We start from the raw sequence: 15,020 nt of genomic DNA, 5'->3' as shown, positions 1-15,020 counted from the left end.
CATTTTTTACTATCCTTTTACAGTGAAATTTCTTGAAACACACAGCTCTTTAAAGTGCTGTATGAGCCTGATTGTCATTGTTTATGACGTTACATGTGTGGCCAGTATTTGTATGGTGTGAGAATATTAAATGTGCTCTGTTTCAGATCATTGAAGACATCTATCAGAATGAGATTCTTAAATCAAAGTGAGTCGTTCGTCTAGCATAAGAAATCACTGTCAGCCTGACCTGTTTGTCAATACACAGTTTTATTTGACAGTGTTAAGCACATCATTAAACGTTGACCACTTTTTTCTAGATTTGCTATCCGAAAAATTATGTTGCTGGAATTCAGGTTGGTGATTTACTTATGTAACACATTAAATAGGCTAAATTTGAAGTCTGTATGTTCTGTTAGTTCTGTGTTGCATATTGTTTGCTATTGTTAAATGTTTTGTTTACAGTCAGTACCTTGAGAATTACCTGTGGGTGAACTACACACCTACAGCTTCAACTAACAGCTACCTGATGTCCATCTGCTGTATCATCAATGAGAAGTTTCGGGAGAATGTCCCCGCCTGGGAGGTTTGTATTAAAATGATGACGGATTGATTAACTTAAAGCTGAAGTATGTGATTTCTGCGACTCTTGAACGGAACTGCAGAAATAAACAATGCTTTCTGAATACGCCCCTCTTCTGCTGTTGTTCAGATAGTCCCGCCCCAACTCACGCCATTGGTTGAGTAATGCTGTTGGGGCGGGTTGCTCAGAACAAACAGGAATTTGTATAGCGCCACAGAGACACAGTGTTTACAGTTTTCGAGAAAATTAACCTCTGAATGGCTTCCTTGTAGTTGTCTGCTTTTTAAGCTGGAATAGAAGAAAGTATTTTAACACCGACTTAACAATACTTCAGCATTAACATTAAAGGGATAGATGACCCAAAAATGAAAATTCTCTCATCATTGACTCACCCTCGTGCCAGCCATGTGTATGACTTTCTTCTGCTGAAGACAGTCGAAGATTTTGCGGAATATTTCAGTTGTGTAGGTCTATACAATGCATGTGAATGGTGATCAGAACTTTTGGCACAAAAAAGCACATAAAGTCAGCATAAAAGTAATCCACACATCTCCATTGGTTAAATCCATGTTTTCATAAGCAATATTATGGGTGTAGGTGAGAAAAAGATCCATATGCAAGACCTTTTTTTTACTATAAATTCTCTTCCCTGCCCAGTAAGTGGCAATATGCACGGAGAATGTGAATCGCCAAAAACAAAAGAAGATAAATGCTAATGTGAAAGTGGAGATTTAATAGAAAAAAGGAATTAAATAATCTGTTTCTCACCCCGACCTATCATCACTTCTGAAGACATGCATTAAATCACTGGAGTCTTATGGATTACTTTTATGCTTTCTTTATGTGCTTTTTGGAGCTTCCAATTTTTTAACTGTGTTGACTTGCATTGTATGGACCTACAGAGCTATTCTACTAAAAATCTTCATTTGTGTTCTGCAGAAGAAAGTCATACATCTGGGATGGCATGAGGGTGAGTAAATGATGAATTTTCATTTTTGGGTGAACTATTCCTTTAACATGGGCTCAAAAGGCTCAGAAATATAAATGAATGATGCTCCTTTTGAGAAGTATTTTTGATTTCTATAAATCATTTTGATGAAAGGTGAAATGGGTTTATGAACAGATTTAAGATCTCATAAATGCCATTTGTTGAACAAAACCGTTCAGGTGCCAATCTCACAGAGGAACGTGTTTGTACTTTATCCCCGCTCAGGTATTTAAGAAAAGACCTGAACACTTCCCTCATTTCTTCAAGTGTGTGATAGAAGCGTGTCTGTCGGGCGAGCAGTTTGGTCTGTCTCTAAAGGAACAAACAGTGCTGCTGCTCTTCCTCGATCACTGCTTCAACAGTCTGGTAAGTTGTCCAGCTCAATTCAACATGAAATATTATAGGGTTCTTTTCTAGTAAGATATAATGCACTCTAATATCACTATGCAAAATGCTTTTAGAAACAAAACTGATGCTCGGGCGTTTATACACCATCATTTTAAATTCAAGGTTGGGCTATTTTTGGATTGCTTACAGCTAATTTAGTCATGCTATCTCTGGATTTATAAGCTCATCCTCTAAACGTGTGCTGTGGATGATGGACAGAGGCCGTATGGTTGAATTGCTAACAGCACCTTAAACATTATGATCTTGCATGTGTTTGACGCTCCTTTCTTCAGGAAGTGGATCTGATCCGTGAGCAGGTGCAGAAGCTGGTGTCTTTGCCCATGTGGATGTGTCTACTGCCAGTAAATAATACAGCATCCCATACATTTCACATCTCATATGAGCTATCCGTCATTCACATGTACATCAGGTTACTATTCAGACAGTGTGCTTTGACTAGTCAGGGAATAACATGTATTGGTAAGAACTTGCATTTGCTCCTTAATTATATTTATGATCACAGTAATAGCCATGCTTTGTTATATACACAGACATTTGTATATGTGCTCAACAATCCAACAACTTGTTTGTATGAACAGATATACTATATAGTACCCTGCAAAAATATTAAAGGCCTTAACCAATTCTCACATTTTACAAAGTATAAATAATACATCAAAATTGTTGTTCTTTGTGAATTCTGAGGATTCTTTAAGTTTATAATTGGCATTTTAAATGATTATTTTATCTTTGACTGTGTCATTTCTCAGACTAGACTGCAGCAGGAATTGAAGAAAGTCCCAAAGCTGCAGAAGTTCTGGAACCTCATCAAGAAGAACTATGAGAAGATGGACACACAGGATATGGAACTGTAAGACATGTCATCTTACCTGATTAAGCTGAAGCAAACTATATCAATATCCTGAAGAACTCATAAAACTGTGTTTTTCACAGAGCTAAAAAGGAGCGCACCTTCCTCGCTGCTCTCATAAAGAAATTTCTTGTGGTTCTGATGTCCATCCCAGCATCAGGTAAACACTCTTAAGTGCCCTGCTCAAGTGCACAATGGTGCCAGTGTACAGTTCTCTCCTAATAGATCTCAAACCAGCAAGACCCTGTTTACCTTTAGCCCCACTGCATCACACCATCAAATATTTATATTGGCATTGTATTGGCCATCAGCCACCCTGAACATGATATTGAGAAACCCATTTGACAGTGCAAATAGTGATTCACATTATACACTGATGAGCCAAAACATTACGACCACTCGCAGGAAAAGCGAATAACATCAAGGGCACATGTCAAAGTCTGGGTAGATTAGATGGTAATCAAACAATCAGTTCTCATTGTCAATGTGTTGAATGAAGGAGAAATGCCAGGCCAAATTGTTATGGCCAGATGACTTGGTCAGAGTATCTCTGAAATGACAAGACTTGTGGGGTGCTCCCGGTCAGCAGTGGCGAGAAGCTACTGACAGTGGTCCGAGGAGGGACAAACCACAAATTGACGACAGGGTATTGAGTGCCCAAGGCTCATCTATGCACGAGGGCAATGGTAGTTATCCCATCTGGTCCAAACTGACAGCAAGTCTACTATGTCACAGAACAGTTTTGTTAGGGGTATAACAGTTATGACCCGGACCAGATATGGAGAAAGTAAACCAGGAGTCGAGAAATTCAATTAAAGAATCAAAATTTACTGAAGAATAGTTTGCAGTGAAATTGGTAGAGCCAGCGACAAAGTCTCACGAGGAGATCGAAAGCCAACTCTGTACCTTACACAAAATTTTACATCAATTATACCATTTGCAAGGACGTACATTCCATTATTTTACTCCTGATTGGCCAAAAGAACATAAAGTCACAACATATAGATAGTTAAATGGCCTATCAACATTAATCAGCACACTTGTCGTCTGTGCCCGAGATTTACGTCTGAAGTGACCTCGCAGATGGTCGCGGGGCGTCCTCGAGTCGGCCTGGTGTGCATCCCTGGGTTCAAAAACTGGGTAGAAGGTCAAACGCACACACAAAACACTGACGAACGACAGTTCTTCTCTGGGCACAAGAGAGCCAGAGCACACATTATCAGGCCATTTGAACCAAAACAGAGAGATAAAATATTCACTCCTCGGGCAGAGGAGAGGGTTGAAATAACATACATTTCTTCCCTAAAGAAATAATAAGAGAAAATCACACTTCTACTATTCAGGTGTTATTACATAGGACTTTAAACCATATAATTAGTCATGGAAAGGTAACAATCAAACACAGAATACATCTGGAACACATGTTTAACGCATTCCCCTGACCCTCCCCTGAGAGGCTGGAGAGCGTCACAAATAAGCTTATCCCCAAAAGACCTTCAGCCGACGTGCAGGACAGAGAGACTCTGGAATTTTCCTAAAAGAGACTAATTAACATTCAACACACATATGATTCAAAGTATATTTCAATTATGCATAAGAAAATAGAATTGATTATGTGATCATGCATATAGTTAATTCATCACTTTATTAAAGAATTTAAGCAACAGAATACAGATAGATATTGATATAAAAGGATATATATATGTATTGATATATCTGAAGAGCCAGGGGATTTTGACCCTCACCCTTTAGTTTAATGATTGTTACGGGAGAAATGTGTCAACACACAGTGCATAGCACCCTGCTGCGTAACCGCAGACCGGTCAGAGTGCCCATGATGAGGGGTCCACCAATGAAAGCGCCTCGATTCATGGGGATGCCAATTTAACTCGTGCCACCTACCTAAACATTGTTGCAGAGCAGGTACACCCCTTGGTATTCCCTAATGGCTTTGGCCTCTTTCAGCAGGATAAACAACTGCACACATTTTTCAGGAATGGTTTGAGGAAAATTATGAAAAGTTCAAGGTATTGCCCTGGCCTCCAAAATCCCCAGAACTCAATCTGATTTACAGCTTACAGGGCTTAAAGATGTGCTGCTAATGTCTTGCTGCCAGATACCACAGGACACCTTCTGGGGTCTTGTAGAGTCCATGTCTAGGCGGGTTTGTGCTGTTTTGGTGGCATTCGGGGAACCTACGGCATATTAGACAAGTGGTCAACGTGTTTTTCATCAGTGTATACTGGCATTGTATCAGCCATCAGCCACCCTGATCACTCCGGCACTGACATTGAGAAACCCATTTGACAGTGCATATAGAGTGCTTTACATTAAGAGTCTATGTTCCATCCTCCCAATCAGGCTGTGATTTGAGGGTCTCGTTCTGTGATGTGACCCAGCTTCGGTGCAGCTGATCTTTGCCCGCGGGCATCTGCCCACCTGTTCAGGCTAGAGATGGTGTGTCATGCAAGTGGCTGCCCTGACCTCTTAATGAAAACATCATAATACTGTCTTGCATTTCTTTCCCTCTCGTACCCAGATCTGTCATGTTCCACTCACGTCTGGTACTCCCTCTGATGTTAAACACCACAGTTCTCAGTCTATCAGTGTGAAATAATGTGTGTTATCAGTGGTTTCATGTGTCTTTGTTGCTCTAGGCTCCGTCTCCATGGAGAAAGTTCACTACTGTGAGAGATTCATCGAGTTCATGATTGACCTGGAGGTAAGAGACAGTAAATGTGCTTTTAATGGCCTTAAAGCACTTCTTCTCCTGAACTTTCCTTTGGTGATTATTTTAAAGGGACTTACAGATTTATACACTTTTTTTTTTTTTTTTTTTGCTGCTGTTTCTGTAAAACTTCTATGTAAATGCCCTATTTGCATGTGAAATGAGTAACAGCACTTTACTGCGCTCACACATGAACTGCAGTTTTGCTGTCGTGTTCGACTTTTATCTCATCTATCAATAACAACATTTTTGTAAAGCTGCGTAACATTCTTGCCACAATCTGTGCCATTTTTTTTTTAACTTTTTATGTGAAAGTGTTTTCTGGTAGTGCTTTATTAACAGTTCTGTTATTTCTCTACCTTTCCTTCTTGTTGATTTAAAGATATTTAAAAATTTCTTGTTGTCAGGCTCTGCTCCCAACCCGTCGCTGGTTCAACACAGTATTGGATGATGCTCATCTAGTGGTGAACTGTCAGCTGTCTTACCTCACACACAGAGAGAAAGAGGGTCACCTGTTCTGTCAGGTACCAGCACAAAACACAACACTGCACTGTTGTATACACCAATAGATTACAGCAATGTGCCAAAGGTGCTGTATGTTACTATGATTTTGCCACTGTAAGAAGGGGTGTTTTAGGCGCAAGTGGAAAAATCAGTGTAGCAAAATTAAAATTCTCATCATTTACTCACCCGCATGCCATCCCAGATGTATGAATTTTTTGTGCAAAACACAGATTTTTTTGAAGAATATCTCAGCTCTATGGGTCCATACAATGTAAGTAAATGGTGACCAGAACTTTGAAGCACATATAAGTAATCCATAAGACTCCAGTAGTTTAATCAATGTTTTTACAAGTGATATGATAGGTGTGGGTGAGAAACGGATCAATATTTAGATCCTTTTTTACTGTAAATTCTCCAGTAGGTGGTGATTTGCATGAAGAACGTGGAAGTGAAAGTGGAGCTTGTTAGTAAAAAGGAATTAAATATTAATCCGTTTCTCACCCACACCTATCATATTACTTCTGAAGACATGGATTTAACCACTGGAGTCTTATGGATTATTTTAATGCTGCCTTTGTATGATTTTTGAGCTTCCAAGTTTTTTACCCTGTTGACTTGCATTGTGAGGACCTACAGAGGTGAAATATTCTTCAAAAAATCTTTGTTTGTGTTCAGCAGAAGAAACAAAGTCATACACATCTGGGATGGCACGAGGGTGAGTAAATGATGACAGAATTATTCCTTTAACAAACAGCAGGGACCGCACTATGGTGAAAGACCCCATTGTCTCTCTTAATACACTCAACAGTAATTCAACTTTTGAATAGTTTAATGCTGTCACTTTAAGAGAATCTACTATAATAATGATTCATTTTCATTGTGTGAAGCTGCTGGACATGTTGAAGTTCTACACTGGCTTTGAGATCAATGATCAGACAGGAACTGCTCTCACGCAGAAAGAGATGACCACCCTTCACTATGACAAAATCATCTCACTACAGGTAACATACACAAACGTCTCATTTGTACCTCATCTCTTTGTAAAACATCTCCAGAAGTTTAAGTATGACAAGTGAGCAGTCTATTAATATGTGCACACCTGCATTCACTTAACATGGTATGCTCCCTTAGCTCATAAATAGCCTACATAATCAGATGTGGTTCTTGATGATTCATTAGTAAGAGAGTATAAAATATGAAATGCTTTATAATGTTTGATGGTGTCTGACTGATGATTTGTTTGTTTTGTAGAGAGCAACGTTTGCTCATTTTCCTGAGCTGAATGATTTTGCTCTGTCTAATGTGGCAGCCGTGGACACTCGCGAGTCTCTCACCAAACACTTCGGCCATCTCAGGTAATAGACTCTAGCAACATGCATTACCTGTGACCGTTCCTGTGTGCAGTTAACTGTGGTACTAAGTACCAATTTTTTTTTTTATATGGATCTCTCTGTATCGGAATCTGTTCCGATGCTGCGCTCACGTGCTCGTACTCGCTTACAGTTGAAGTCAGAAGTTTACATACTCTCTTCATTAAAACTCATTTTTAAGCAACTTCACAGATTTCATATTAGCTAATTATAGTTTTGGCAAGTCGTTTAGGACATCTACTTTGTGCATGACATGAGTAATGTTTCCAACAGTTTTTTACAGACCGATTGTTTCACTTTTGATTGACTATATCACAATTCCAGTGGGTCAGAAGTTTACATCAAGTATGTGCCTTTAAGCAGTTTGGAAAATTCCAGAATATTATGTCAAGCCTTTAGACAATTAGCTTCTGATTGGAGGTGTACCTGTGGATGTATTTTAAGGCCTACCTTCAAACTCAGTGACTCTTGGATTGACATCATGGGAAAATCAAAAGAAAGAAACCTAGACCTCAGAAAAACAATTGTGGACTTTCACAAGTCTGGTTCATCATTGGGAGCAATTTCCAAACACATGAAGGTACCATGTTCATCTGTACAAACAATAGTACACAAGAATAAACACCATGGGACCACGCAGCCATCACACCGCACAGGATGGAGACTTATTCTGGCTCCTAGAGATAAACTTAGTTTGGTGCGAAAAGTGCAAATCAATCCCAGACCAACAGCAAAGGACCTTGTGAAGATTCTGGAGGAAACGGGTAGAAAAGTATCTATAACCACAGTAAAACTAGTCCTATATCGACATAACCTGAAAGACTGTCCAGCAAGGAAAAAGATGCTCCAAAACAAGTTTGCAAGTGCACATGGACAGCTCTTTTTGGATAAATGTCCTCTGGTCTAATAAAACAAAAATGTAACTGTTTGGCCATAATGGCCATCTTTATCTTTGGAGGAAAAAGGGTGAGTCTTGCAAGCTGAAGAACACCATCCCAACCGTAAAGCATGGGGATGGCAGCATCATGTTGTGGGGGTGCTTTGCTGCAGGAGGGACTGGTGCACTTCACAATATAGATGGCATCTTCTGGTTCTTCTGCAATCCTTTGAAGGCCACTAAAAGATAACATGGTGTCGTCCTTAAACAAATCTGCGACCATTTGAATACCTTTTTTGGAACCACTGTTTAAACCCCTTATAATTTTTCCCTGGTCTAAAGTGTGCATTCCCCCAAATGGGAGAAAAGAAAAAGAGAGCCGGAACTCCTCGTAATGCCGACTGCACCTCATTCCATATTAAAATTGTATTTTTAACAAAAGGATTCTTGGTGATCTTTCTCAAATTCCTGCAGGAATCAGAATACATATACAAAACCAGACTAAGCCTCTTTGCCGCTTCAGACACAAATCTAACCCAGGATAATTGCAGCTGTGCAGAGAACCAGAAGGCGGCTGCTGCCTATTCGGACGGCCAGTATACCATAGCAGGTTTGGTAGACGAAGACCCCCTCTGTCATAAGGGAGATACAGCAGGGTTAACTGAAGCCTTGGACACCTATTTCTGCATATAAACTTAGAAAAGTTATTTTCCATATTGACGATTGATTGAATTAAGATTGAAATCGCAGTGTGGCCTTGTGCGGTTACTAAACCTTAATGTTGCATTTTAAAATATAGTCTGCACTTAGTGCTTCAATCAGAGTTCATAAAAATCCCCATTCTTACAGACTACAATATTTATTTAATTAAATCACTGCCGTTTGCTGTATAATAATCACCCTGGGTCATGTAGAGACCTGCTTGTCTGGAGGTGAGCAGCTGTCATCAAAAACATACAAATTGAAATTGCTTTAATCCGTTTTCTGCTTAAATAAAAGCCCTATTTAAATGAAAAAAAAATAATATATATATATATATTATATATATATATATATATATACACTCACCTAAAGGATTATTAGGAACACCTGTTCAATTTCTCATTAATGCAATTATCTAATCAACCAATCACATGGCAGTTGCTTCAATGCATTTAGGGGTGTGGTCCTGGTCAAGACAATCTCCTGAACTCCAAACTGAATGTCAGAATGGGAAAGAAAGGTGATTTAAGCAATTTTGAGCGTGGCATGGTTGTTGGTGCCAGACGGGCGGTCTGAGTATTTCACAATCTGCTCAGTTACTGGGATTTTCATGCACAACCATTTCTAGGGTTTACAAAGAATGGTGTGAAAAGGGAAAAACATCCAGTATGCGGCAGTCCTGTGGGCTGAAAATGCCTTGTTGATGCTAGAGGTCAGCGGAGAATGGGCCGACTGATTCAAGCTGATAGAAGAGCAACTTTGCCTGAAATAACCACTCGTTACAACCGAGGTATGCAGCAAAGCATTTGTGAAGCCACAACACGCACAACCTTGAGTCGGATGGGCTACAACAGCAGAAGACCCCACCGGGTACCACTCATCTCCACTACAAATAGGAAAAAGAGGCTACAATTTGCAAGAGCTCACCAAAATTGGACAGTTGAAGACTGGAAAAATGTTGCCTGGTCTGATGAGTCTCGATTTCTGTTGAGACATTCAGATGGTAGAGTCAGAATTTGGCGTAAACAGAATGAGAACATGGATCCATCATGCCTTGTTACCACTGTGCAGTCTGGTGGTGGTGGTGTAATGGTGTGGGGGATGTTTTCTTGGCACACTTTAGGCCTTTTAGTGCCAATTGGGCATCGTTTAAATGCCACGGCCTACCTGAGCATTGTTTCTGACCTTGTCCATCCCTTTATGGCCACCATGTACCCATCCTCTGATGGCTACTTCCAGCAGGATAATGCACCATTTCACAAAGCTCGAATCATTTCAAATTGGTTTCTTGAACATGACAATGAGTTCACTGTACTAAAATGGCCTCCACAGTCACCAGATCTCAACCCAATAGAGCATCTTTGGGATGTGGTGGAACGGGAGCTTCGTGCCCTGGATGTGCATCCCACAAATCTCCATCAACTGCAAGATGCTATCCTATCAATATGGGCCAACATTTCTAAAGAATGCTTTCAGCACCTTGTTGAATCAATGCCACGTAGAATTAAGGCAGTTCTGAAGGCTGAAAGGGGTCAAACACAGTATTAGTATGGTGTTCCTAATAATCCTTTAGGTGAGTGTGTGTGTGTATATATATATATATATATATATATATATATATATATATATATATATATATATATATATATATATATATATATATATATATATATATATATATTAAACACACACCAATCAGCCACAACATTAAAACCACCTGCCTAATATGGTTTTAATGTTGTGGTTGTGGTACAGCTCTGGAAAATTTAGTTTCTTTGGATGTGCTATTTATACGTGTTTGAGTAAAAAAAAAAATTTTTATTCTATAAAGTACTGACAACATTTCTCACAAATAAAATTATTGTTGTTTAGAGCATTTATTTGCAGAAAATGATAACTGGTCAAAATATCAAAACAGATGTTTTCAGACCTCGAATTATGTAAATAATTTTCAACACAATACTAATGTTTTAACTCCGGAAGAGTTCAGAAATCAAGATTTGTTGGAATATTCCTGATTTTCAATCACCGCCTTCATGCTTCTTGGCATGCTCTCCACCAGTCTTTCACATTGCTGTTGAGGGACTTTATGCCACTCTGGTGCAAAAAATTAAAGCAGCTTGGCTTTGTTTGATTGCTTGTGACATCCATCTTCCACTTGATCACATTCCAGAGGTTTTCTATGGGGTTCGGGTCTGGAGATTGGGCTGGCCATGATAGGGTCTTGTTCCGGTGGTCCTCCATCCACACCTTGGTTGACCTGGCTGTGTGGCATGGAGCATTGTCCTGCTGGAAAAAACAATCCTCTGTGTTGGGGTACATTGTCAGAGCAGAAGGAAGCAAGTTTTCTTCCAGGATAACCTTGTACGAGGCTTGATTCATGTGTCACAAAAATGAATCTGCCCGATACCAGCCTTGCTGAAGCACCCCCAGATCGCCACCAATCCTCCACCAAATTTCACAGTGGGATTGGTGATTATCTGGGGGTGCTTCAGCAAGGCTGGTATCAGGCAGATTCGTTTTTGTGAAGGAGGCAAAAAAAAGAGAAAGGATTAGCGAGATTTTTGCAGATAACCGAAAGTTCGAAAAAGCAACTATCGGCAGTTTTAATCTGTAAAACTGATATATCGGTCTACCTCTTATCTTTTGAGTAACAGATGCTGAAACATAAAGGTGCTGTAAGCCATTTCATTTCATGGACAGCTATGCCAAAAATGTTCCTACTGCCTGAAAGATATTAATGAAATAAGTGTCATGAGATATCTCTGCAGTCTCTGTGACTGCTCTAGACTTTGTAAACTGCAAACAAATATGTGTCCCCGTTCCGCAGACAATGACGCTTTCTGCCTGTCAATCATTTTGCGTGTTTTCATAGTATTGCAGTCGCAGTGAATTATTCAGGCATAATACATTTTTATGCCATGTTGTTCATAACAGTTATCAGTTGAGGGTGCTCTTTTGCAGCTATTTTTATTAACAACCGTTTCTGCTCTCAATCATGCTCATTTTGGGATAATTGGAGTTCAGGGATTTAGAAAGAGGGGGTGTGGCTGATCCAACGGCTCAGTCTCGCGGAAGTAGAAATGCTGAAATCGATTTCAGCCCCTTGAACAGGCTGTCTTCAAATCACCCTTCTCTCAGTATTGTATTTGAAAACTAACACATTACAAAAGAAAAAGAAACGGGTATCGGCGAGTACTGAACAGGAAGTATCGATACTGTACTCAGTCTCCAAAAAATAGTATTGGGACATCCCTAATTTTTTACATTCCTTATAGTATAGTGAGATGTACCATATAAGGGTTGACGATATACCAGTCGAAACAAAAAAACAGGAGAAATTCTTCAGCTGGTGCAAATGCAAAAGTGTCATGACAAAAGTAAAAGAATCCCTGATTAAGCATTTCACTTACACAGCCAGAAACCTAAATTTACCTAAATCTTGAACACTATTCTTCTGCTGCCTTGCAAGCACTGGCGTTTTCTTCAGGAAATCTCCTTGGTTTGTTCTCTGAAAAGAAAGCTGATTCATCTTCTTTCCTTTGAAGAGCGGATGAAGAGTGTTTGCTTCTGCCTCCTAGAGTCAATCCCTCTCCCTCTCTCGCTCTGAGTTTAAGGGGTGTTTTTCTCATAAATTGGCTGTGTATTATTGTATATTGTATTAAATGTGCTGATCACTAGCTAAATATTTTTCTCAAGTTCTGCATTTTCAGCACAAGCTGTCCAGGCTGAGCTCCCTGATGCCTGCCGTTTCAAACACATTCTGTATCTCCTCTAAAAACTGTGTTTTATCTCTCACACATGAGCCTTTTTCGTCCGTCAGCTATCCCGATATTTCATTAAAGATGACACGAGAGTACACTCATTAATTTTTTTTTAAGGGGGGCAGCAGTGTGGAGCCTTTCCGTAACATACCATATATACTCAATACTGCCAACTGTTATTTGAAAAGTGTGTGTGATAATGTGCATTATCCATCGGTAAACAGTTCAGACTGTAGTATGATACATTGTCATATGACCTTGTTTAATTCAGTTGCGCATCTACAAAAAATATGATTTGATTTTTAAGTTTGTAATTCCAAATTGTGTAAACATGACAGTCAAGAAAGATTCCGTACTTCTGGTTCATTTGTAACAATTGGAAAGTCAAGTTGAGAACATTGCATCATGGGATGCTTTTTGCCAGGAGAATGTTGTACTTGCGACATCTACCAGCTGGGGCTAACTGGACCGTGACAACAAGTCAAATGTCAGAGACTCAATGTTGATGTTTTCTCTTTCTGCCTGCAGTTCTAACACACTCCAGCGGATTTCAGCATACCTGTGTCTCCTTCCTGAGCTGCCCGACGGAGAAGAGACCACCTACGATAAAGAATTCCTGTTGGAATTGCTGGTAGGTGCTTCGTTGCTTCTAAAACTGGAGTCTGTGCAGCATCATAGGTGTGCTACCGCATTTCAAACTGTGCAGAATTGTGCTGACTTACTAGATATCTTATTTTAGCCAAAAGCAGAATGGAATTTGTCCTTCTTAGGAAACACAATCCCTGAATGCTTTGCAACAAGTGGAAAAATGGTGGATGGAGTCAAAATAAATGTTATTTATAAATCATTACATTCAATAGATAAAAATATCTAATTCGAAAAACACTTTTACGAAATATTTGTGTGCGCTGTGAATTTTCTGCTTCCATTTTGGTCTAAGATGATACTTTGGTAACACTTTATAATTGCATGGTATAAAGTATTTATAGCTAATTTATCATTTAGAAATGATTGTTCCAACATTATTAATACTTTAATAGACTACACACTAATAATATATAATTCATTTGCTCACCAAGGCTGTCAATGCAATCAAATATCAATATAGTGCTGTATATTTTCTCATGATATTGTGTTGATACTTCAGATCCATGGATCAATATTTATATTCAGTTCTGTGTGTATTTTCATCATGTAAACACACAACAAAGTTGGCACACTGTTATTTCCAAATTAATTTAATGAGCTCACCAACAGTTATGTAACAAATTTATACCCAAATGAAATGAAATTGGAATTTATTCATAATTGACTCTCAATATGATATTGTGATGTATCATAAAGTATCAAATCACAATATGTTTATTGCTATATATATCGTATTGGGCAATACCCAGCCCTAGTGTTCACTGTTGAAAATGATTTATTATTGTTTAATAAATTCAAATATTAGCAGTTCGATAATGGTTTTTCATCCTTGGTAAACAACTTTAATCATACCTATCTTAATGTATTTTAGGTGATGCAAACCAGTAGTAAAGAAGTGTTGGGAACATTAAGAAGGCATTAATTCATAGTAAATAAAGAAATGATATTTGCATTTATACATGTATTGAAATGGATATATGGGTATGAATGGTTCATGGAATTGAATAGGGCCAATTTTTAAGAATGTTTTAAGCAGAAATGTGAAGCTTGTAATTCCATTACAGCTCTTAAATGTATTCTTATGTTAAAACTTGTGTGTTGTTTGAGCTGTGCAAACTGTTTTTACGGTCATTTCAAGGAGTTGCTCCGTTACGCTGTCATGGCAACAAAGTTAAAGTTAAATTGAATATCGCTAAAAACAATTTTGATCTTTAAATGCAAATTGCTATTTGCCACGGAAATTCAATTAGTGTTTGATGGTGTTGGTTTGAAGTTTAGTAAGGAAGGGCATGGCCAACTTTTTTTATTTCCCCCGCTTACTGTATGTTTTCAATCTCTTTTAGTTCTTTGTGATATTTGGGTCCCATTGGTGGTCCTGCTTTGGCCATTTTTAATTACACTCTAAATCTAATCAAGAACTTACGAGTTTCCTCTTAAATGATGTTTCTGTGTTGATGGAGCCAGTGTGGTTTTGTGCGGTCAGGGTTCCCTTGAGTGACCAACCTTAGTGTCAGTATAGGCCACAAACTAGATAAAACACTTAATTAAACTTGGACAGGATAAGCTGCCTGACACACTCCTAATTTAATTAATTTTTGATTTTCTGTGTCCCACATGAA

The 15,020-nt window shown here is 38.8% G+C and overlaps 1 protein-coding gene across 1 annotated transcript in view; it reads left to right on the top strand.

Annotated features, from left to right (window-relative positions):
- aqr (aquarius intron-binding spliceosomal factor) overlaps positions 1–15,020 on the top strand; it is a 79,198-nt gene that overhangs the window by 377 nt on the left and 63,801 nt on the right. The window contains exons 3-14 of the mRNA XM_052146200.1: positions 147–187; positions 300–335; positions 445–565; positions 1,776–1,916; positions 2,231–2,299; positions 2,708–2,808; positions 2,892–2,968; positions 5,466–5,530; positions 5,944–6,060; positions 6,928–7,041; positions 7,292–7,395; positions 13,282–13,384. Coding sequence (XP_052002160.1) covers positions 147–187; positions 300–335; positions 445–565; positions 1,776–1,916; positions 2,231–2,299; positions 2,708–2,808; positions 2,892–2,968; positions 5,466–5,530; positions 5,944–6,060; positions 6,928–7,041; positions 7,292–7,395; positions 13,282–13,384 — 1,089 coding nt within the window. The remainder of the gene's footprint in view (positions 1–146; positions 188–299; positions 336–444; positions 566–1,775; positions 1,917–2,230; positions 2,300–2,707; positions 2,809–2,891; positions 2,969–5,465; positions 5,531–5,943; positions 6,061–6,927; positions 7,042–7,291; positions 7,396–13,281; positions 13,385–15,020) is intronic.

The sequence above is a fragment of the Xyrauchen texanus genome, chromosome 16 (genome assembly GCF_025860055.1).
Source record: "Xyrauchen texanus isolate HMW12.3.18 chromosome 16, RBS_HiC_50CHRs, whole genome shotgun sequence".
Lineage (NCBI taxonomy): Eukaryota > Metazoa > Chordata > Actinopteri > Cypriniformes > Catostomidae > Xyrauchen > Xyrauchen texanus.
Note: the sequence above shows the minus strand (reverse complement) of the source record. Positions and strands in the feature narration are given on the sequence as shown.